The following is a 25,163-nucleotide window of genomic DNA, read 5'->3' on the forward strand; positions in this document are numbered from 1 at the left end:
AATGTGGACTCTCTGTAGTGTTTTCTTGCTGACAATAGAATGATTAATGGCATGCTCCTCCACCTGACATCGCCTCCATCCATCCAACATGTCTTCCTCTGACATATTTCACCTCTTTTCCAACATGCCCACACCCTGCCACTCCAAAAACACACAAAGCAGGCCAGGGGTATGTGTGTCTGTCAGAAATATTTGCATCTCTGTAATAAGTCTGCTTGTGCGTGCCAACGTCTCTGTCTGCGCTTCGAATGTGTGTGTGTAATGACGGTAAAAGCATGTGTGTTTGTGTGTTTGTGTGTGTGTGTGTGTGTGTGTGTGTGTGTGTGTGTGTGTGTGGACATGCATGCAATCCAGGCCAGTCCTGCAACAGTTCCATGTCACAAGACTGAAAACATCAACATGCTGAGTCTGCAGCAAGGCGCCAGTCACCAGGGAAACAATTCAGCCAGACACACACACACAGTCAGTCAGCCAAAACACATCGTCTGAAACGCACCAGCAAAACAAGTGGCCTAAAACGCTGCAGTCGTAAACACAAAATTAAAGGCCGAGTTCACAGTCATCGTGCTTGGAGTAGCTTAATTAAACTCTTGAGCAGTTTTCTCTTTTGCTTTATTTTGTTTAGGCAGATGAGAGCATTTGGACTCAACTTTCACGGCACCAGATAAGCGCCACAATACAGCTGAACGTGTGAACTAGTATCTCTTTTGAGAGCAATGCAGTAGAGTGCATTATGACAGGAAAGGCTGTTCGTATATAAGCAAACACAGGCTGACATTTGAAAGGTAAAGGTTGCTCACATTCAGAAGGGCTGAGTCAGTCTAAACTGACACCTGTTTAGCTCTTCACGATTCCTAAAATTGGATGAACACCTGACATAATTTAAAGTTAGCGGTGGGCAATATTGACATAATTTCACAGTATTTCAGAGTATTTCTGCATTAATAAAATATATATATATATAAAAACCTCAACTGGAGCCGGTAGTAATGTTACTTTCGCTTCCAGCCATGTCTCTTGTTAGCAAGTCGGAATATTGCCGCTATCCTAAATTGAATTTTTTAAAATCATATTACAAATCATACGGTATTATTGTGAACAATATGATGTAGCACACCCCCAATTACAGCAAAGATCTGCAGACAGGTCAGCGATGCATAACAACATTCCCCCCTGCTTTCCTGCTTCCTCGCAGCCAATACACACCAGCTAAAGTAGTTGAAGTGACAGGTAGCAGGCCACAGCTGTAGGCAGAGAGCCGTTCATTACACTCCCAAATTCACATCTACACACAGGCCAAAGGCGAGATTGTCTGCACGACCAATTTGCAATTCAAATCTCTCATGTCTGACAGTCAGCTTACCTTTCTGGCAGTGATTGGAATTCCAGCAGCGGTAGTTGTAGTTGTTGTTGAACATGGTCTTCCTGCACTGAGGGTTGTTCTCCATGATGCCCGGACAAACATCGCTGCACTCCTTGGACTGCTTGTTCCCGGCAATGTAATTGTTAAACTCTGCGTCCATGATGAGTGACCAGTCTACAGAGTCCAGGTAGCAGAGCTCTGGGTTCTTCTCAATGCGGATGGCGCCCCGGGTGATGTTCCTCAGGTTGTACAGGCCAATGTCCTTGAGGCTGGTCATCTCAAAGATCACGAGGGCATAGTTGTAGAAGAGGCTTCGTCCCCGTATGACAGTGAGGTTGGGGAAGAGCGCGCTCAGGCTGTCCAGGCCGGATACCCTGAACAGCAGCAGATAGTCCGTGATCATAGTCAGCTTGGGGAAACTGAGGGAGCGGAATACTTCCTGGTTGATGTTGTTGTTTTTGTCACCGATGAGGAGGATCTGCAAGTACCCCTCCACCACCGTGCAGTTCTCTAGACGCCTGAATTCACTGATGTCATTGCCGATGTCGATGCTGGGACCGCAGACTGCAGGGGGGGAAAGAAAGGGAGATGGTGAGGAGTCGGAATCCATTACATTCAACAGCAGATATCTATCACCTCATTTGCTCTATCTTCTCTTTTTGTTTGCTGGATCCTTCTATTTGATGCTCTCCCCAGGGATCATAACAATTTCATCATCACAATATGAGGTCTTGGCTAAATCAAACAGCCCTGCGTGTTCTTTTAAAGCTAAGCAGCAAACAATTACATGAGAACACATTGTTACAAATGATATGGATATTTCCTCATTTATGTACACATTCTTTGCAATAAAAAGGTTTACAACAATATCCAAAACCATGTTCTCCATTCCTGAAATAGTGATGTTTATAAAGAGATGTTTATCCAATACATACTTTAAATATTGGCAGTACACTTGAGCTGTGCTGTTGTTGACACAACATGTTTGCCTGGCAGTTCTCATTTTCAATGCCAACTTAACATGGTGTGACAAAGTAAATACCTCAGTCAGGTTCTATTCAAGCTTAGGTTAACAGTGCAATAAGATTTATATTGCTCTGACTTCAGGCTATTGTTGCTCTGGTGCCCAACTGATATGAGGTTTTTGGATTCACTGTCTACTTTTATCAAGCTTTCATAATACAACGACATCAAAGGCAAAGAAGCTATTCAGCTATGTAAGATATCACCCGTAAAACATATACACGCTGGCATTTGATCAAACACGGTATATGTAATGAAACAACTTGTTAACAGATAAAATGAATCATGGAGGAGTTTCACAAGTTCATAGGCACATCTTATTTTAGCTTTTAAGCATGCTAACATTTGCTGATTAGCACTTAAGTACAGCTAAAGCGTACTGATTCATTTAAGAGTGATTCATTTTGCAGGTTCTTAGTCAGAACATGTTTAAATTCTGATTTGATGACAGAGATCGATGAAAAGTGAAGAAATCACCAGCTATTACATCTGTGCTTAATTCATGACAATCTGTCCAACTGTTGTGAAGACATTTCAATCAAGACCACAAATGTCAACCTCATGGTTGCACTAGCAGGTCTGGAATTAAGTCGTTTTCAGGGCAAGGCCACTTTGGCCTTTGACTAAAACAAATTAATTGTGGCAAAATGTAGAACACCAAGGCCAAAACCAACAGCACAGTAAAAATACATCATAAGATATTATGAAGACAAAACAGTACAGAGTTTATTACAACTGTAACCTGAATTTTGGACTTTTCCACAAAATGCTGTCTAATAAATGTTTTAAAATGTGAACAACTCATATTAATTGTTACTGTTATATTTAAATGATTACAATAAAGTCAATAAATGGGCTATGGGTGATCAAGATCAATCAAGTTTCAACCATGCAACTATTAGCCTTTGAGTCTGAGAACATAGGAGTGTCACAAAATGACTAAAAACACTTCTTTCCACGTTAAACATTAAACACACTAATGAGAAACTTCTCAAGGCGAGACTACTGGTCTCTTCTCGTCACTAGATACACTGCAGACACACAGCAACAGACAGAAAGAGGAGATATCATACAGAAAGATATTAGATGTTTCTGGGTGAATAAATCTCAATGTTACTTGTAAAAGGAAAGCTTAAAAAAAAGGGCGACGAGAATGCTGACTTTGAAGCGTCATTAATAACACCATCAAGCACATCACATTCAGGACAGCAGTTTAAAAGCAACCGTTTACTGCACACTGCCACAGAACAATTAGCTGCTGATTGATCGGATGATTGACCTGATCAGCCACAATAAGTTATCAATACCAACATGCATTATCAAGACAGTAAAGCATTAATCAAACCAATAACTAATGTGCAATCAATGAATATCAGACAACCTGATCAAACTCTTTTTCAGAGAGAAAATCGGGGGCGTCCCCTGACGTTTTGGCAGTGAGTTTACTGCGTCTTTTCGGATTTTGCTATACATTACTGAATTCCATTTACAGATAAGCGTCAAGTCAGCCACTATGCAGCTAAATGCTTGTACACTGTAAAAAACACGTGTATTAATACTTGCACCATACAGCGTTCAGCTGCTTGAACTTGTAACACGATGATGATCGTTAGCTAGCAGGTTAGCGGTTGATGTTTACGGAGCGGGAAAAATCTTGCGCTAGTGCTCATGTTCAGCGTGATGACACTGGGAAACGTGAGTTTGTTTATTTGCCGCGCGGCATGTAGTTTTGAACATCTATGAAATCTTTCCTTTGAGGGCACAACAGCCAGGTCAAGATGGGGCAGAAGCAGCCATGTGATGCAGTGAATTGAAAAAAACATCTTTGCCAGAAGGGAAAATGTCTGGGCCTTTCAACAAACGACAGCTGTTTGCCCTTTGATGTGAACAAATTGTAAAAACATGTATTTATGCAGTTTTATGTCCAGCGTAAGACAGATTTGTTTACACTTGTTTTGTTTTAAACCTCCTGAGAGGTAGATCTTTTTTTAATTACTGAGGCAGTCAGACTCTGATTCCACTGAGACCAAGAAAGACACTGAACAAAACCAACTAGTAAGAAAGGTATATAAAAAGGCACTCCTCTGAATTCTGGGTGAGGAATTCAGGAAAAGTTTGGTAAAGCACGATGGTGATGATCGGTGATGATGGGTGGAGTGTTCGCCTCTCCAACTTTTACTCCCACCTGTGTGCTATGCTCTGAACGATACTTAGCCTGAAGCCCCAGCAGCACCCACAGAAACATGGAGGCCATTATCACGCATCACACTGAGGAGGCTTTAGACTTCAAAAGCTGGAGGGCAGTGAGTCATGGAAAACTCACAGCAACCAGCTCACAGGTTGTCACACTACTACTTTAATGCTGGTCTATAAGGTTTTACTGTATGAAAGTGATGTTTGGGAAAGATCATGCACACCCAGCAAATAATTCATGTTTCCTTAATTACAACATTGTATAATTAAACATTAGGGCTGGTGTCACTGGCTAAATGAATGCAAATAAATGTCATTTCATTATTAAGGAATTTCTCTAAAAGCAAAGCCTGGGGTTTGAGAAATGTGCCGCCAGCTATACATATTCCCACAGCAGATGTCACACCCCAGGGCCATACACATCACATTATAAAAATAAGTTATAGTGCAATATGTGATAAACTTGCCATAATAAAGGCATGTTTTGTTTTTAATCTCTCTTCCATTTCCTAAGAAAGTACAATAAACTGATACTCAGAAGTGCAAACATGTAAGACCAGCAAATCCCTCAAAGCAGAACATTCTGAAAGTTACAGACAGTACAGCTGATACCAGAATCTGTAGTTCCCCAAAACATGTGTGCTCTTAAGAAACCACGCTGCTACTGAGGTGGAACAAAGTTGAATTTCCAAAAGAACATCCTGAACCTTTCTGGTGGCGATGGAAATTTTCCCAAACCTCTCAATGTGGTTTGACGGCATAGCGCAACATGACACAGAAAAATATTGGAAAAGGCCTAGAAATTACCAGCTACACACAAGCGCCGCTGTTTTGTGTTCTCAATAACACAGTGTTCTGATTGTATCTCTCATGGTCAGTAATAAACTATTGAAATACTAATGAAATGATTTTCATGTCAAATTTTGCTGGAGTCAAACATTGTCCACAAACCCATGTTTCAAAATGTCAAAGTCTGTTTCATCCTCAGATAAACAAAACTGATAACCATCTAACATATCTATCTTTTGGTTATGCAGCTCAGTGGCTCTAAACATAACCACTGAACAGCAGCTCTGGAGTCAGTTACACGCAGAAAGAGAGGCTACTATGATTGTGAGTAAGTGGTAAAACAAATGAAAGTATGGGAGAGTAGTATCTCCTCAATAGTGATCAGTCACTTGTTGATGACAGATGTGGTATTCCTGCAAACTTCCCAAAACTGTACTTTTCCTGTGTATTTTTCAGAAACATATTGTACAATACAAATGCGTATCTGTGACCAACATAAAGCTCAGATGTGGCGAAGTTCATGACAGACAGTAATTTCCCCCATACCCATTTCACATTAGTACAATCCTTCCTTTTGTATTTGCAGTGGAGCGATGGATGTCTATAGGCCTAATCTGTGTATGAAAACATACACAGTTTAATCTGATGTAAACATTTTCACATAAAAAGTGAGAGTTGGCATTCCTTACGGTCAACGCTACATCTTAGACCTAATGTGCATGGGAAATTGAAAAGCAGAAGGGGAATCACATTGTAAGAAAAATGCTAGCCTACATTATATTATACACGTTATCCAGTTCAATGTCACCTCACACATCTCCCTCTTTGCTCCAACTCGTACAATTGTTTACCCTTTTTAAATACCTACAGAAAGTGGCAACACACACCAAAGAAAAGGGGCAGATAGACATCCATCTCTCCACTGAAAATACAAAAGAAAGCTGGGCCCGAATAAAGTTAGTAAACTGGCTAAAACAAGCTTAAGATTGTCCTATAATTGTGTTTACCACAGTAAACAGACAGTCAGCAAACATATTCCAATGTAAAAACTTTCCCTTGGTTGACCTCTTTCAAACCCACTTATGACATAAGTTTCAAAGCGCAGTGGGGCTGTGGTTCCTCGTGTACCAACGCACTGCTAAAATGTGTTTAGGTTGCCTTTCTTTGCATTTGGCATTTTAATTGGGAAATAATTTGGCCCTCACATAAAATAGAGGCTTTTCCGCCCAAAGTGCTGAGAGTTTAAGTCTTCTCTAGAGAGGGCACGGGAGCCTTTGGTGAGCCATTATAAAATGCCTTTGGTGTGATTTAAGGCAGGCAGTGTGCTGGTATGGCGGTTATGTCTTTCTCTGTAATCTACTTGTCAGTGCACACTGTCAGCAACCCTCAGTGAGCTGCATACCTGTTAATACAATCCCAACACCCTGGCCTGCAAAAATACACACTGACTAGTGACGTTACATCACCACAGCCTCGACGCTTCACCCTCTGTGGCCTCACTGCAACGCCAGCATGGCCATCCTTCATGGGAACTGCTCACGACCTCGCTCGCTAAGACACTGAACAAAAGTTTCTGATCAAAATGTACAGCTTGTGTACCAGCAGAGTGAAAATACCAATAGCAGGTGTAGCAGCTTAATAACTCGGCCCTGCCCCCTCCTCCAGCGCTGACACATTTTAAACAGCTGAGTACACAAGCTATCTCTGCTGCTTTGATGAGCCTCCAGATAACATATTTACTTTTGATAACCTTTTCCCAGCTGGCTGCAGCACCCAGACTATCCACAGACAATCAGAGGAAATCCACTAGAAGCCCCATAAAACAAGAAATAGGAAGCAATACGTCCTCTAATCTGGTGCTTCATACGCTGCCACTAGACTGCAGCAAGTCTGTTTACTCCTCATTTCCATCCTGTTAGTGACAGACTGCCCGAGGGGAGAGCATGCTCATAAATACTTTTCCACATGAGAGGCAAGGTGAGAAGAAATGCACTGGGAAGCTTTAGCAAAAGATCATTCCTGACAGATAAACCCCATTTGGTTCACCTGAAAGGCTCTGTCTGCAGCAGAAGATCTGACCCTGGTTAATCCAAACCTACCAGCTGCCTATTACTCTCAACTGAGACAGTAAACTAGCAGGAATGCTACGAGTTTAGCCACACAAGGCACCCTTAGACAGCGCCACATCGGAGTGAGAATAAATGGAGAATTTCGATGGGAGAACCTCTCTGCTGCTCCCAGGTTTGTCCTGTAACCACTGGGGCTAACAGTAAACCCCATGACACACAGTTCACAAGCTCCTCACTCTTTCCAATCAACAGAACTTAGTCTGTTTTGCTTGCGAATGTACTTTGGCTTGTTCTATTTTAAAACCCAGACCCTGGTTCAAGCCCCCAACCCACCCCTCCCCAACATGTCACGATGAATGGGATGAATCAGGAAGCCTAGTTTACAGTATAGCTGGAGACATGGAAAATTTTCAGACAGCAACACATAAAAAGAAATTCTGAACAAATATAGATGCTTTAAATTCATTAAATTTGAAGGTTTACAAGCTGACAGAAGCTGCAAGCTGGAATATGCTGCCATGCAGTAGTTAGTCACTAGAAAGTCTCTTCTTGCACTAAGCCATCTGTGTGGTGCCAACTGGTGCGTCTCAAAAGTCTGTCAATATTTCAAAGAACTATAGTTTACTTCAATGGATTCTCACTGAACTACAATCTATCATCTCAGCTCTTCTGCCGTTCCCATCCTTTCCCTAATAGGAGGGCGGTGCTGCAACTCAGTGTCCAATGGCCCAATGACCAGTAAAAGTCTATGCAGAGCAAGTAGATTGGCCAATCACTGGCTTGGACTGGCCAAACAGAGTCATACATAGTCATAGTCTAGCCCCCTATTGTCATTCATCCAATAACTCATAAGAGCAGGCATACATCACTTCCCCGTTGTGAGAACGACCACGGCACACAAAAAGGGGCGGGGGCAGCTCTCAACTATATGTGCTGTGCACTGCCATACTTACTTGAAACGTACTTGAAAAAAATGTCCATGAAAGATACGAGAAAGGGGGGCAAGATTGGAGAACACTGATACCAGAGGATGGAGAAGCTTATCAATGTAGCCTACCACACTGCAAAATGGTGATCGTCAACTAGCAGAACCGGGGGCCACATCAGGCCCACCAAAGCCTCCCACCCAGTCCGCAGAATATTTATGAATTCAGAAATTGCAAGAATATATATATTGCCAATGCCATGCATCCTGGAAGACGTCAATGTCCCAGACAAATGGGAGAAATTACAGACAAATATTATCTGATGATGAACCCTATTTTTCCCTGTTTTCCAAGTAACAAATGGAGATAATAATTATTTCAGTTTTTTCAGCAGTGAACAAGAGTGTAAGAGCCATCAGCTACAAAATGTGCTACATTTTAATCCAGGTGTTTGTTTTGTCACTGACTGACTCAGACTGTAAGAAGAGTCTGACAACATCATGGAAAGGATTCCTACAGAGGTACCTTTTAGTTACAGAGTAAGACAGTTTTGTTTAACCAGAAAGAGCTGTTACAAAGCCACCAGACTCCATTCACAAAAACAGCATTTTTATCATCTCAAAACACACTTCATTCAAACGCGACAAAAACAAAATAAAACTCAACAAAGCCTTAATGGTTTGTCTTTTGACAATTAGAACGATGATCACTAATTCTGGATTGGCTAAAATAAACACCTAATTGACTGAATTGGGAGAGAAGCGAGAGAGAGGGCGGACATCAGAGAAGCTGCAGGGGATACAGTGCATGGAGCCAGAATATTTCCCAGCTACACTTAAACATCCTAAATATGTCGGACTTCAAGACTAACCCGGTAAAAAAAAAAAAAAAAAAAATGGGTAAGTATGGGATAATAGAAACTGGTTTTGCAACTCCTGTCCATCATGCAGCACTGTCAACGCAGCCTCTGCGACAGTGCTGCTTTTTTCCCCACATTCGAAAATTCATTTTCACAGCTGAATGTATGGATTACTTAACAATTCAAATATAAATTAAAATTTTGGAATATTCATTGACAGCCCTACAGAGAACCCAGGGACATGTTATGGCTGCCAAGCACTAAAGCATACTCTGCTTTATCACCTATTTTACCTATTTACAAAATTAACATCATGTTGTATTGAAGAAGACTTGAAACTAGTGATTGAGACCTTACACTCACTAGGAAAGTGTTCACTGGGGTAATAAATGAAGTGAGAAGTACAGACATTTTCTCATAAGCGTGCATACAGTCAGACTTGCAACCGGTGGAGTCGCCCCCTGCTGTCCATTACAAAGAACACTATTTATACTCTCTGACACCATAATGTTCTTTGTCTCAAGGGAACAAATGTACTGCCACAAAGAAGCTGTGCCACCTTTAGACAACTAGAGTCCAGTGCCAGTCTCAGGGGGGAATTATTTAAGTTTACAGCCTTACTCAGACACACCTGCACACAAAAGAAGGCATAAAAGTAAGAGCCAAGATTGTGTTTTCTTCACTCAAGCACACTGTCTCATCAACTTTGAAAAGTTAATAAAATATAACTGAAAACACCTCAACTTTTCCACAGTGCCAGATTCAACCCAGGCCTTAACCTACACAGATACTGTTGTCTTTATATGCGGTTTAAACTGTGAAAAACCATCAACACCTTCACATCACTGACAAACACTTCCTGCGACCTACAACAACTAAAAAAATAAAAACTGCGTTCATGTGTGCCTGCTTATTTTGAGTGGGAACGTCTACCCTATTATGGCATACACAGAGCGGATTTGTCGAGGCTGTTAGTACAAGCAGTGACAACTAACTTTTTTGGATGTAGAGGAAGACAAGCCCTGACTAAACTCAATAACCGACCTTAGCATTTCACAAATCCTATTTCTGTTTGCGGTTTTCTGTTGAGATCACAGATACCTTCCACTTTCTGTTGACTCTAAATCCACCTCATTGTGACTCAGAGTTGACAGTGTGGTGTATACACAGCTTGACGGACTCTCTCCGTTGGCTGAGTCATGGTAATATATTTATCAATACACTTAAACGGACTCATCTTTGTGGTGTGTTTTAAAAACCAAAATTACAGCCAGACTTTTTACAATCTCTAAAGCAGTATTTTCCAAAACCAAGTTAACTGCACTTGTTTGCACTACTAACAAAATATATTAGATGTTTTTCCCACTAAGAAAAAAAAATCCTCCATTTACACATATTACTACACTGTGTAATACACAATTTCCACACAGTAAGTAATGTAACTTATTATATAGATATATCATCTTATTCTGTAGCCACATCTCTACATTGTGATACACCATGTCTTCTTCTTATAAACACTGCACATCTTTTCCACACAGACACGTGATATGCAAATAAACTGCCTGGAAAACGCTGGTGTCTCTAATGTGCTATAAACCTGTATACAATGCACAGTAAGGAAAACGTGGTGTTTTCACTGTAAACGAACAGTAGTGGAGCATGGAAAAAGCTATGTTTCCCCGTGTGTGGCAGTGTGGAGTAGCATTACTTACTCTCTGCGGTGGCGGGCCGGAGGCAGGACGACAGACCCAGCATCAGACCCCAAAACAAGGTCAAGCGGCTCCTTTCCATTCGAGACCTCATTCCTGGATGAGCAAATGAGCAAATCCTGCAAATAAATACGTTGGTGGGGGGAAAACGTGGGTAAAACCTGGTCAAATTATTTCTGAAAAAGCTTTTTAATCTCCAGCCAGCACCTTTTAGCTGTTAGCCGGCTAATGGAGCTAATAGCTACTACATGCAGGCTAGCAGGGTAGCTTTCTCACGTCTCCTAATGGGAGTCCAATCGTGCTCCAAAATCACCGATTTGTTCCTCTAGCCAGTAAATATGCATTCATAGTTTCACTGTTTATTCCTGCCGAAAACAACGCCGCACCGATGTGTGTACTAAAAGCAATGCGGCTAAACTAACGGTGGGGATTCCTCTGTAATCCGCATCTTCACACTCCATATCTGGAGGAAAAAACGTTCAACGTCCCGCTGCCGGAGGATCCTTAGGAGGCAGAAAACGGGTCAAACCCCCTTCAAATTAGGATGGAAAGAGACGGTCTAGGGCACAAAATAACATACTACATTAATACCTAGCCCCCTTGTGTGAACGACACGACGCTAGTTTCCGAAATATCCAGGATAAAATCTGGTTTCAGACCGCAGCCTCCTTCTTCTTCTTCTCCTCCTCCTCCTCTTCAGCCGCTCATCATGCACACACACACACCGCGTTGTTGTGGTAGCCGTAATTCACCTTCATATCAACCGAAAATTGAGCATTTGACCTTATTGTTCCGAGTCGGGTCAAGTCCTTTGGTTATCAAATGCCCTCCGTCAATCGATTGCTGAACGGGTATCGCAGTCAGGCAGATTAATGCACAGGTACATACACAGTCTCCTTCGATCCGTCTGCAGTCTGCCGTGCTCACTATAAACACGGCGCCGTGTGCAGAGATCGTCTCTGTTTCAAAAGATGAATCACCCCAGCTTCTGCCCCGCCTTCCAGTCTGTGGAAGTGGGCGTCGCTCTTACTGCAGTTTAGCCACCATGGGAGAGCAGTTACCATAGTGACTGGTCTGGTACTCATCACAAGAAGGTCAGTTCGATCCCGGTATGTTAACAGTTTCGTTGACAGAATAAATTGTTAACTGTCAGGTTTACACCACATGTCATTACTTTATCATTATCATTTACAACAGAGGGCCATTTCGCTGCGCCATCTTTCCCTGTACATTCACACCAGACGCCGAGTTATGGTCTATGAAGTGGACTGCCGTTAATCTATCAGTAGCCAACAAACAAAAGTCGCCTACTTTCCAGTTCGACCAGCGCATCGAGTTGTGCGCTTCTTCGGAAAGGTAAACACCATCTCTGTAACGGATCAAAAATGTAGACAGAGTGAGACCTCTGTGCTTCCTTCTCTCTGATCACCGCCGTAGCGACTCCTTTTACGACGCGGTGTGAAGGAAATCGGGGATGCTGATCCAGGATCGGGGTTGTTTTGCTTCTCACGAATACACGCAGCAGAGAGCCGCCTATACAAAGATCATGTCTGTCTGCACCACCTGTAATATATATATAAATATATAAAATGTTAAATGCCTGCCATTCATACGTGAACAGATATTACTTGCTTCTCTGTATATCACTGCCTATATTAATTTACCTGCAAGTGTGTGTATTATGTCTGTCTTATTGAGATCTAGATACTACGTGGCTGTAGTTGTTTTTACGTTATGATATGTTTTTAGGCTATATATTTAACTTTCTTGGGAATTCATGTTACATTTCAACAAATTAATTACATGTAAACAATCATTGCAATATCATATTAGAAAAAGACACACTTTTAAAACTTCTTTACTGAAATAAAACCACTGTGAGATATTGAATAAACATCCAGCATTTTGAGAAATTAACCTCACAAATACATGTCATCATGTTGTCATGTCTTGTGCAGCTTGGCAGTAATTCCAACAACACTGTTTTCCTCTGAAATGACACCAAAATGCTGCCATCTTGAGGAGAGCAGCACCAACTGCAGATATCTAATCTTTAGTAAAGTAATAAAGTCCAACTTAGTCCAACATCCATAGGTCCAACTTAAAACTACTAATTTCCTATTAGTATATATAATATATAATATATATTAATATAGGCCTATTCATTCTAAACATTGAACATGGTTCAAAATATGATGTGTTGTCCCTTGCATATGCTGTTAACATAGGAGGTTGCAGTGGATATAGACACTGTAACCCTGCCAGTATTAATGCTTCGTCCGACCTATAGAGCTAAAGAGGGATAGCTGTTACCCTTGGCCTTCATGACCGGTTTCGCTGCAAAAAAGCTACAAAACTACAAAGGACAGTAAACTCATACTGCACCCTTGTGAGCCGAATATATAAGGAGACAGAACAGTTAAAGTTGCGCCTCTCATATGTGGTGATTTTAAAACAACTCATCTCATGACTCTGACTTTTACTTTGAGACGTTAACAGGTACAGTTGCAATGATCTTTTGAGGTCTGAGGCCCAGGCCGAGGAAGTGCTGGGCAGCAGCTGGTGTGGTGCTGTGAGAGAAGCAGACAGTAAACAAAATCGTCCATAGAAGAGCCCCTGACAGTTTTGATTATCCCTGTAATTACAGGCTGCTTTCATCACTTCACAGAGCAAAGCACAGAGGCATTATTTGAACACTGCACATTACCTCAGCTCTGGCACACAGCACTCGGCATCCGTCACAATCCAACAATTAGCACTGGGTGAAAAAAAATGCACATTAAAAATGAAGTGAATATCAGTGGCCACCCAAGAGTCCAAATACAGTGAGTCACCCTCTAACAAGTGCTCACTGTACCAACATGACCTCCCTGTGCCAGAGAATGTTGTGCCTGTCCACTTGCATTTGTTAAGTCCCTATTAAAGTCCCCATGAAGGCAACCGGCGGGCCCACCTACCTCGACTGTCCTGGTGGAATCCATTCTCGCACTGCACTCATGTGGAAATAAGCCTGTTTACCACCAACGGGTCACACATGCTAATGAGCGTCTGTTTGTTTTCCACTGTGCTCATGCAGGAGGAAGGGAATTTAGAGGGGAAATAATAGATATGCAGACAACAGCCTGGGTGGCTCTGCAGCACTAATGATGAAAAACGCAGAACAGAGAATTAATGGTTATGAAATCAGAGCAGGAAATGTGGTCTGACATTTTGATGTTGCTGGGTCTGATCACAATACAGAGTGTCGGCTGGCCGGGATTGAAAGTGGGCCTAGTGGTGGAGTTGTGGCAGAAGAATTCCCAAATGGACTGACATTAGACCTCAGAGCATTACGCTGTGTCTGATGACAGGTAAGACAGAGTTAGATACTTGTCTACACCATAAACTGCAGATTGTCCAGATTAATGATTACATTAATCAATAAATTGTGAGAAAAGTCATTATGAATGTTCTCCCTTTGTTAAAATGTATACAAAAATAATTAACAGACAAGCTCATTCCCACTGTGTTAAGAAATAATTAGCTTTTGCAAATTGATTTTTACTGTTGGCAAGCACACACATGAATATGTAAAAACACACATGAACTTTGAGAACCACCACTACAGCGCTCAGTGTGTACCCTCAAAACCCATGACCATACAGTTCTCATTTAGCAATAAACAAACTTTAGGCTATTTCTCTAGCTAATGTATATTTAGTACACACACTTTCCTACTTCCCAACTGTACTTCCTAACATTTAACCTGTCGTTAATAATGACATTGACAATGGCTCAGTTCTATTCAAGTGCCCCGCTGAGCAATGACACAGCATGCTGTATGCACACTGTGAACAGGATGCCATTCAGCCATCATTCATTTTATCATTTACACCTGTGATTTTCCTGCTGGGACATGTCAAAATGTGCATGACAAAATTGCATGGGATGTTTTTGTTTCAGGGAACAGACAGTTACCACCATCGCTTTGCACCAAGGTCCAAGATTTAAATGCTGACACTGGTCCTATCCTTAAGGAGTTTGTGTGGGTTTCATCCCTCTGATCAAGGACAGACAGGTGAGGCGAACTGGAGTATCTATTGTGTCTGGAGACAGAATCGATAAAAAGCACTGTTTGCATACACAGCTCCCTCATGAACCCCATGACCCTGATTATGAATGGAGGATTCATTCATTCATTCATCAACTACAACCCGTTTTCACAAAATATCGTAAATGTAAACGTGACAATATGCAATTATTAAATGACTTTGTATATTAAATTATCAGTTACATCATAATGGATATTTTTGTTGGGAGAGCAGCAGGCTGAGATGAGCCATATTATGCTTGTGCCTTACAGATCAATACTACACAGGTAAGAAAAGATCCTCTCCCTTGCCTTGCTTGCATGGAGGTGATGGGCAATACAATGCAGTCATTTTACTGTGAATAGGGTTGGCAGTGTTTTGAAGAAGTTCATAATGTTTGCTGTTTGTGCACACAGTCAGGAGTGTTAACTCAGCTCAACAGTTTCACAGGCTGTAGTTTGTAATGTGGTTATGGAAAAAAAAATCCTTCAAGAATGTTGGCAAGGGTCTGCTTATGACCAGGGTTCCTTTGGCATAATACAAATTTTCTGTGTTTACCACTTGTTTATTGATTTTTGAGCTTTTGTTGCTACACCATATAATTGATCAGATTCTACCATGAACAACTGTAGTTCACAAAGAAAGGTACAGCTGGTGTGACATCACTCCTTTGAGATTTCAGGGCAACGCAAAGCAGCCGACAAAGGTACAAAGGGTGCAGTAATTATTATGTTGTGCCTCAGTTGCTGGTGCATTAGTCACAAAGACTACAACATTATGTAATGTAGCGGGGAAAAAGTCTCAGAACTCCTGATGACACATGGGAAACAGAAAAAGAGCAACAGTGTAAACCCTCATCAATATTGATACATGGAATAATGACTTTACAAAGCTACATAAATAATTGCAAGCTTCATCAAACTGCTTTACTGCAGGGCTCCTTCTTATTTTAAGGTGTCTAAAGACCTGTCATATCAATGTTTTTGGAGAATTAGTAGACAAACTAAGAACAATGCTGTGAATGTTTATAAGAAGCTTGGACACAGTACAGCTTATAAAATGATTACAAGTGCTCCATGAGTGAATTTAAGACACAACTTATGCTGTAGATTCAGTTATCTTCACATTTTATCCAACACATCACGTCTAGACTGATTTTCTCAGAGCTAATGTACATTGCTATCCCAGTTTTTCCTTATCCTGGTTTAGATCTTATTTGGGATATCCTTTAACGTTTACACGGAACATGAGACAACAGTATCCAGTTTCATCTGCGTTCCGTCGCGTCTTGATTTCTCACCATCTCAGTCACATTGTTGGCTAATATCACGGTAAACTACTCCCTGTAGCATATCCAAGTTTCTATCTACATGTCGTGTTTACATGAGCAACTGGAATCCCGGTCATGACCAGGACGGTAGTGCGCATGTGAACGAACTCAATGACCTGTCCGGAACTAAAGATTGGAAGTGTGTGTTTGGGGACGGTTGTTTAATATGAAGACACAACCGGATGTAACCAATAAAGTCATCCGGCAGCTGAGAGGTCGCGAAGCACTCTAGCTAATATCGTCCTAAAAGTCAAATTCTTGATATTTTAATCATTTGTTCATATTGTTACTTGATAACTACAAAGAATAGTCATGATTAAAGCTATCTTGATTTTTAACAACCACGGAAAACCGCGGCTGATCAGATTCTATCAATATTTTGTAAGTATCTTTGGGGTTGTTCAAAACATTATCATTTTCCTGTTGCTGTCCTCACTCCGGCTGGTCTACTAAAGCTAAGCTGGGTTAGCTTTAGTCCGCCACCACTAATGTTAACAAGACCTCGATTGGTGTGTGTTGTGTACAATGTTTGTCAATGGCCAAGTTACAATTTACAAATAAGATTAACCGATGTTAGGTTAGCTTGCAGTGACTTCCATCATTGCAAGTTAATCGCACAGCTTATATAATTTAGCCACTATTTAGTTTCAGTTCCCTCCTGTTCAGGCAAAAATTTCCGTTATAACATTTTACGTATTTAACGTTACACCTCTCCAAGCCTTTCCAAAACGTAACTTTTATGCTTTGTACAAATACGCCATAACTACTGGTTCATTGGCCTAATTAATTTGTAAACGCGGACTTTGAATCATTGATGATTTGTCTTTATACATCGTACGACATGCGCTTCATTGTTCTTTGAAGAAAATGTCAACATCAGGCCTCACTGATGTTCACTCCACTAACCTTTGCTTTGGGAGACACTGTTTTATTGCATTTTGTGTGATTGTTCAGATTAAGGCAATGATAGAGTTCAGTGTCCACAGTTGGACATGGCAGACACACAGCTGGTAAAATAGAGCCGCTGGATCACTATACTTTGAGTGGGAATTTTAGAATGTATGAAAGGCTTATCTCTTTGCTCAGATCAATATGATTTTTACTAATTTGGTAAATACTTTCTTTGGTGCTAAAAAGGTCCTTCTGCAGTGTTTAGCACTCTGTTGGCTAACTAAATTTTAGGAATAAAATATGACCTAAAATAGTGGTGGGATGCCAATAGAGTGAATTTATTAACCAATCACAGACCACATGCATGAGACTGTGTAACATGTTTTCTTGCAGGCGGAGGACATGCAGCAGCAAATCATTCGAGAGACTTTCCATTTGGTATCTAAAAGAGACGACAATGTCTGCAACTTCTTGGAGGGTGGGAGGCAAGTGTTTCTGTTCGCTATGATTCTATGTGAAAATAGCATTTTGATAAGCAAATAACTATAACTATACAGTTCTATATGTACATTTAAAAAAATTTTGTGTGGTAATGGTGAACAAAGCACTATTGTCAGAAAAACAGCTGCAAGTAAACTTGATTTGTTTGTGTTGTGATTCTTTTTAACTTGACTTAATGTGACAGCCAAACATGAGACTGTATACAATTGGAGACTTTATGTCTGCACAGGCCGAGAGGCAGACCTGCACTAGAAGTTATGATGTTTCATAACATTCTGACGAATTTTAAAGATTAACCATTGTAAACACAGAGCCAAGTTTCTGGCTTTCCTCAGTGTGGTTTGATGTCACTACAGCAGCTGACATCACTTGGCAGCAAAGATAACCTGCTGATCATCAGCTGACCACTGATGCACTAGCACATCTTTAACCAGTAGATGGAGGCAAAGCTACAAAAGTAGACTTGGTCTCTGTCACTTCTTTCATTTGTCCAGTCAGCTGCCATACATACCTCGTCCTCACTTTTAATTGTATAGTGTATATATTTGTTTGTTGTGAGTTTCATTCCTGCATAATTACAGCTCAGCACAAAACTTGATCTGAATTTTCTGTAAAGTAGCATCTTTATCCTCTTTCAGTCTCATTGGTGGATCTGACTACAAACTGATTTACCGGCACTACGCGACCCTCTACTTTGTCTTCTGTGTGGACTCGTCTGAGAGTGAGCTCGGCATCCTGGACCTGATTCAGGTCAGCCTCTGTTTTTATTCATTTGCTTTATAGACATTCCATGTCTCTATTGCCAGATTCAGAGTCCAGGGATTGGGCCGTCGGGGCCCCCGCCCAAGACTGCCACCCAAATCCCACCGCATTGGCCCCTTCTGATCCCTCCTGCAGGTGATGGGCCTAATGGAGGGCGGGCCTACATCGCTCCTTCGGGTAATGCCCAGCCGGGCCCTGTGGGCGAAGGCCCGGCCACCAGGTGCTCATGTGCGAGCCCCAACCCCAGGCCTGGCTCCAGTACGGAATACGGAAGCACTGATATCACAGATACAGACTGTATAGACAGTTCAACTGAGTTATCACAAAGTGCTGATGCCCTCTTTTTTTATGAGAGCTGAAATCTGCCTTCAAATCTTGATATAATGTCTTTGTGGCAGCATGAAAAGATGTTACTCATCCTCTTATGAAACAGTTAGTGCCATAAAAAGTCAATTTTAGGAGCAGTGGAAAGTGAGTCAGCATGCTGAGTCCGTCTGCTCATCACTGTTATCAGGTAGCTGGCACTATCTCTTACAACGTTTAAAGAAGAGTCACGACATGTGGAATAAAAAACGAACACGCACCTACTGGGGGGTAAAGATTGAAGTTTTCATTTGTTATGCTCTCTTAAATTTCTCCTCCATGCTCATCAGTATTACATTGGCCAAACCAACACACGATACAAATGTAAGATTACTTTCAATAAATAACCTGTAAAAGTATCATAACTGGGGGGTTCTTAAAGGTGCACAGTTATACTTTTTTTTTTGATCAAGGTCTTTTTATTTTGTTTTTTTCATTTTTACAGATTTAACATAAACTCAACAAAGCAAACACAAAACAGTAAATCCCTTCCACCCATCCCACCCCCCCACCACCCAGAGTACCAGACTTATATTGAGAAGAGTAAAAGATACAGAGTAGTAGATAGTTGACATAGCCAGATATGGGGAAGAGAAAAAAAAAAGAGGAAAAAGCATGAAGAGATAGTGGTAGGAATTTACAATACTACGTTCTCGGCTTCCATATCCTTAACAAATGTTAAGAAAGGCTGCCAAATATTATGAAATGTCCTAGTAGATCCCCTGATTGTATATCTGATCTTCTCCAACTTGATATGGTACATGACTTCCCTGATCCAGTGACTGTATGTTGGAGGTGTTGGGTCCTTCCATTTTAATAATATCAACCTTCTAGCTAATAGAGAACAGAAAGCCAGCATATTTTTTTCCTTTGTCTCAAGTTGGGAGCCTGTCTGCGCTACACCAAAAAGTGCAATGAATGGAGATGGCGCCAATACTTTCCCAAAGATCTTAGAGAATGTACAGAAAATGGATTGCCAAAAAGTGCAAAGCTTTGGACATGTCCAAAACATGTGTAAGAGAGAAGCTGGGTCTCTTCTGCATCGATCACAAGTGGGATCTATATCAGGTTTGATTTTGGAAAGTCTAACTTTAGACCAATGGAGTCTGTGTACAATCTTGAACTGAATGACAGCATGTCTAAGGCAAATGGAAGATGAATAGATTCCCTGTATTGTTTTGTGCCAAATGTCGTCTGTGATTGGTTCATTTAAATCTGTCTGCCACTTATTCTTCAGGAGGTCTAAAGGAATCAAGTTGTGAGAGTACAGTGTTTCATATATTATACTAATAGTTGGTTTTCTAACTAATCTACAGTCAAAAATTGAATCTAATAGACCGGTTGGTGGACGCAGCGGAAAACATTTAAAGTTTGAAAATGCAAAATTCCTGAGCTGCAGATACCTGTAAAAATGTGATCTGGGAATATGATATTTTTGTACTAACTGTTCCACTGTGCTTTTGATTCTGCACTGATCTGCATTAAACCCAGTGTTTGTATTGATCTACCTACATGGTCTCACCTTTATTTTCAATGATATTGGTATTATATTCAAAATCAGTCCCCATTTCTGTAGCTTTTTTATATGTTAAGTACGAGTTGTGAGTCATTGTGACAACATATTCTACATATTTTTACATATTTTATTTTTCTCTTATATAGTCAATTCCATTTCGCTTGTATAATATGTACATATATATAGTCTGCTTTTTATTATGTTTTTTTTAGAATGCCCTTTACCTCTGCTTCTATTTTTTTCTTCCCATCGCTTTCAATTCTGCTGTAATGGCCAAATTTCCTCTACTGGGGACAAATAAAGTTTTATCTTATCTTATCTTACCTAATACTAACTTCCTGCGGGTTTAAAGCTAACTTATAAGAACCGTGTTAATTAATCATAATACAAGTCCATGAGGAGATCCAGCATTTTTATGCCGTCAAATAGAATCATAATCTCAAAGAGTAATCTTGACATTATTTCTCTTGTGTGTTTATGTGAGAAATGAGATATTTGACTGTCCCAATCTGCATCATTGCAGGTGTTTGTGGAAACGCTGGATAAATGCTTTGAAAACGTCTGTGAACTGGACCTCATATTCCACATGGACAAGGTGAGTGTGGAACAGAGGATCCTTTTCTGCCATAATCTTCCTCGAGTGTTTCCTCTGCACATTGCTACTGTTTGCCATAGTGCTGAGCTCAGAAGCTTACGAGGAGCTGTGAATTCTGTTTTGAACTGTGAAGCTGTGGCAGGAGGCGGTGACTGAGTCAGTAGGAGCAAATGAGTTAACTTGAGACCAGTAGTTGGTCAACGTCAACATTTTAACCTTTTCTTTGCCAGAGCTGGAACCACTATGGGAACGTTAAGGCCCTTGCGCAGCACACACATCTGTTATTTCCTTTTAAAATGTCAAAAGCAACCTTATGTTTATTCAATCATGTTTACTGTATGTTTGCCAACTCCAAAGCCGCAGTTTGTTATAAATGTTCTTTTCATATTCAATAAAAAAGGTTCAGATGAGGGGAGATTTTGCATTTATGAATGAGCCATATGAGACATGACCCAGAGGTAATGCTGTGTGTGTGTGTGTGAGTTTTCCATACAGTCAGCTGCTTTTCAGGAACAGCTGCATTCCTGTAATTGATCCAGTTCTTTTTGGTGTGTGGGCCCAGCATTTTTAATTTGCGCTGTATATCAAACTGGACTCCTGCACTGTATAGCGGACAGTAGATCTTAAAAGACAGATTCTGCAGCTCACCTCAGAAGTGGAATCGTCACTGCCTGAATGCTGCATTTTGTTCAGGAAACGTGAATTTTTGTAAGGAACGGTGGAAAAAAAACATCAGTGTTCAAATGTTCTTCTTGTAAAGATTTTTTCCAATGATGGATTGAGAAAAAAATGCATTTAAACTCTGTGCAGGCTCCTTCAGAGTGAAGCACTGTATTGTTCAGGCTTCGACAGGCTTTTCTTTCCCTGGAGCTGAGCTACAAGTGTTGCTGGAAACTAATCAGACACATTTTCAGCCATCTTGATTGAATTTTCCCAGCAGGAAATTGATGTCATGTGGTGCAGTGGGGCTTGGCCTGAGGAATGCTGCAAGATGAAACTTGGAAATATTTCCACTAGAGAGAAAAGTGCTCTCAAAGGTTCCCCTAGCTGAACAAAACTGACCTGACTAGTGCTGTGAAATTGTAATTTCTGCCCATACGCAGGGTTTTATAACAGATTTAATATTACTAGGCTGTCATGGATGTATGCACATTAATAAAAATGACAGATTTAGGCTGTTTCACTATTTTATTTATTTGTCATTGAAAATTTAGAAAATGTAGGAATCCAGCCTTATGAAAAACTATACTTATATATCAATACCAATTTCAAAGCTGACCCAGGCATGATTTTTTTTCCCCTGTTTTTCATTCTTAACCTAAAAGTAGAGCTACAATAGAAGACAGTTTCATTTTTCCTGAAATATTTTCTACCCACAGGAATTCTAAACTTAAAAGAGGAATTGAAACTATTGCCAAGTGAGCCTTGAGCCAGAGCTACTTTCCAGCGAGGACTGATCTCTCCAACATTAGATTTGTTCCTCTCTCATCACTTCTATATCATTTGGTATAAAGAAACACAGTCAGGATGGTGAAGTACTGAACGTCACACCTCTTCAGACAGTTTCCACATGGCTGCATTTAGATGTTGTGCAGGCCAATTTTTTTATTATTGAATTTTCTACCTGACATCATTCCCACTTTTCTGAACGTTAAGCATGCAGAGACACCCCGTGTTAATGACTGAATTGACATGTGCTGTGGTGTGCAGGCTGTCGTTGCGTATTGATGCCTGTGTTACTCCTTTTCTGTCTGCAGGTCCATTACATCCTGCAGGAGGTGGTGATGGGAGGCATGGTGCTGGAGACCAACATGAACGAGATTGTAGCCCAGGTTGAAGTGCAGAACCGCATGGAGAAGTCTGAGGTCAGTTTGTTGGCCACGTTGAAGGACCATGCTTTTTTTTTTTTTTTTTTTTTTTTTTTTGCATATTTTAGGCCAAAGACTATAACTTGTGTAAATGTTCCATTAGTGCTGACCATTTTTTATTGCGTACCATATATTTTTACGTAGATGAATATGTTTCTTTTGCTTCCCAGGCAGCCACACTGGTTACCATTCACTTTTTATTAAAATTACACCTCTAAATCGCTGCCCATATATATAATATAATATCCCCAAATTAACCCCCCTCCACCCCTCTTCCTCTGAATGCAATGTCAGACTGACTTACTTTGAGTCTGATTATCAGGCTAACTCACTGTTGCTTTGACATCCAAAAGCAATTGAGGGCAGGGGCCTTTTAAATGCATTCAAATGCTTGTGAGAAGCTCCTCCAGTGCACCTGAAATTTGAGAACAGGCTAATGATAGAAAATAAAAATGAGTGAAATGAAAATGAAAACAAACAAAAGTGAACTTCTGGTGGCTTCTTGAATTAAAGGAACAGTGCTTAGTTTTGGGAAATAATGCTTTTTTTTTTTTTACTGCCTAGGCATAATTGAGAGATTTAATGACACTCTCATGTCTGTACAATGAATCTGAAGCTACAGCAGGCAGACCGTTATCTTACCTTTGTATAAAGGCTGCAAACAGGGAAACAGCGAGCCAGGCTCTGTCCAAAGATAACAGAATCCACCTACGAGCACCTGTAAAGCTCACTTATCAACACGTTGTATCACAATATAAAATGTGAAGCCTACAAACAACACATGGTTTGGTTTTAGGGCGGGTCTGCACTGCTGTATTTCTTGGCAAGAAAGCAAATGCGCATGTTTCCCAAAATGTTGAACTCTTACTCCGAAGGTTGCAGCAGCCAAATCGGATTCACTTGTAAGCACTGACAAGGAAGCATTTTCTTAACAGCTCCTCACAACGTTGTTGAAAGTGTCGGCAGCATGATGCATACTGAATGTAATTGAATTGTTAATATTGTGAAGCTTATGCTAATGGAATGCTTTAAAAAGGATTTTTTTCCCCACAATCAAAAACGTGTGCCGATAATGAGGCGCCAGACAGTCGCTTCAAAAGTGTTTTCCGTGTTGTTTCCATGTTGCAGGGAGGCTTATCGGCGGCCCCCGCGCGCGCCGTCTCTGCCGTGAAGAACATGAACCTGCCCGAGATTCCCCGCAACATCAACATCGGAGACATCAATATCAAAGTGCCGAGCCTCTCCCCGTTCTGAGGAGCAGTCCAGCTGAGCTCTGCAGGGCTCGTGTACCACTGATGCAGTTCCCCTCCACCCAGCTCTGCTGTTAATGCGGACAAAACTGTTTTATATGTGTATTATGGAGCCACAGCAGCTTATTCTCCCCCTCATTCCTTTCATGTGAACGGTAGATATGCTGTCGGTTAGTTTTGAGTTCTACTGTATACATTTTACAGGTTACTGCAGTTGAAGGATTTGCACAATAATGTAAAATTTGATTCTATGAAGCATCAAGAGTAATATTAATATTTTATGTATTTTCTGTGTTGTTTTTTTTTTTTAGTTCTCCAGTTGATTTCCTTTTCTTTCCAAAGAAAAATGAACCGTGTTGGCCCAGTGCGAATTTTCCCTCACAGCTCTTCTAAATCTGTGACGCTCATCAGCGGTTGTCATGACTAAGGTTTGACAACGTTTCCTGTCTAGAGTGAGCTTCTGGACTCGGGACGGTTCGCTGTAATACGATCCTTTGGCTTCTGTGACGGGCTGTAATTACTCAAACACATCTTTATCTTCTGTTCCAAGTGTGTGTTCATGCAGACTGGGATTAGACTCCTGCTTGGCTCTTTGCACAGTATATTTTTCCTTCTCTGTAATCTTTTGTGTGACGTTCTTGTGATTTGTTGAAAATATTGTTTTCCTGGATGCAGAATGTGCTCAGAATGGCAAATGTAAATGCTGTGTAGTTCTAGCCAAGGTTTAATGTGCTGTGATAGTATCTTGCCAACATCTGTTCAGAGACTTTGGCCTTTTTTGGATCTTTAAGTGTGTGTATAAAGTGTGTTTGTGTCTTATTGGCTGTGTTTAGTGGCCACACAGAATCAGATTCAGTCATTCAAGCCATACTCTGCTGGAATTTCACCACTGAGTCCCGTCGAGCCTCCCGAGGACGGTGAATGTGTCCGTGTCAAAGACATTCCTCGCCAAAATAAATGAAAATGCAGATGTCTTTGGATGTGCTTTCTTTTGTGCAACAAATTATTCACAACAACAACCTGGAGTTTTGCTTGCGTATCAGCGGGTCAGCTGAGTCACCAGGTTGTGGTCAAGCGGCATCA

At 40.9% G+C, this 25,163-nt stretch overlaps 2 protein-coding genes across 2 annotated transcripts in view; one reads left to right on the plus strand and one right to left on the minus strand.

Moving 5' to 3' along the window:
* The window catches only part of igf1rb (insulin-like growth factor 1b receptor), a 45,267-nt gene extending 33,448 nt beyond the window's left edge, over positions 1–11,819 (minus strand). The window contains exons 1-2 of the mRNA XM_041938582.1: positions 10,938–11,819; positions 1,364–1,927 (exon numbers count right to left, since the gene is read on the minus strand). Of these exons, the coding sequence (XP_041794516.1) occupies positions 1,364–1,927; positions 10,938–11,028 (655 nt within the window). The 5' untranslated portion in view covers positions 11,029–11,819. The remainder of the gene's footprint in view (positions 1–1,363; positions 1,928–10,937) is intronic.
* Positions 11,820–16,530: 4,711 nt separating this feature from the next.
* On the plus strand, positions 16,531–25,052 carry ap3s2 (adaptor related protein complex 3 subunit sigma 2). Its single transcript, XM_041941680.1, has 6 exons — positions 16,531–16,715; positions 17,619–17,710; positions 18,365–18,476; positions 20,891–20,962; positions 22,720–22,827; positions 23,959–25,052. Exons 1-6 carry the CDS (start codon positions 16,647–16,649, stop codon positions 24,082–24,084), a joined length of 579 nt encoding a protein of 192 aa, XP_041797614.1. The 5' UTR covers positions 16,531–16,646; the 3' UTR covers positions 24,085–25,052.
* Positions 25,053–25,163: the final 111 nt, after the last annotated feature.

Source organism: Chelmon rostratus, chromosome 1 (genome assembly GCF_017976325.1).
Source record: "Chelmon rostratus isolate fCheRos1 chromosome 1, fCheRos1.pri, whole genome shotgun sequence".
NCBI classification, from domain to species: Eukaryota; Metazoa; Chordata; class Actinopteri; order Chaetodontiformes; family Chaetodontidae; genus Chelmon; species Chelmon rostratus.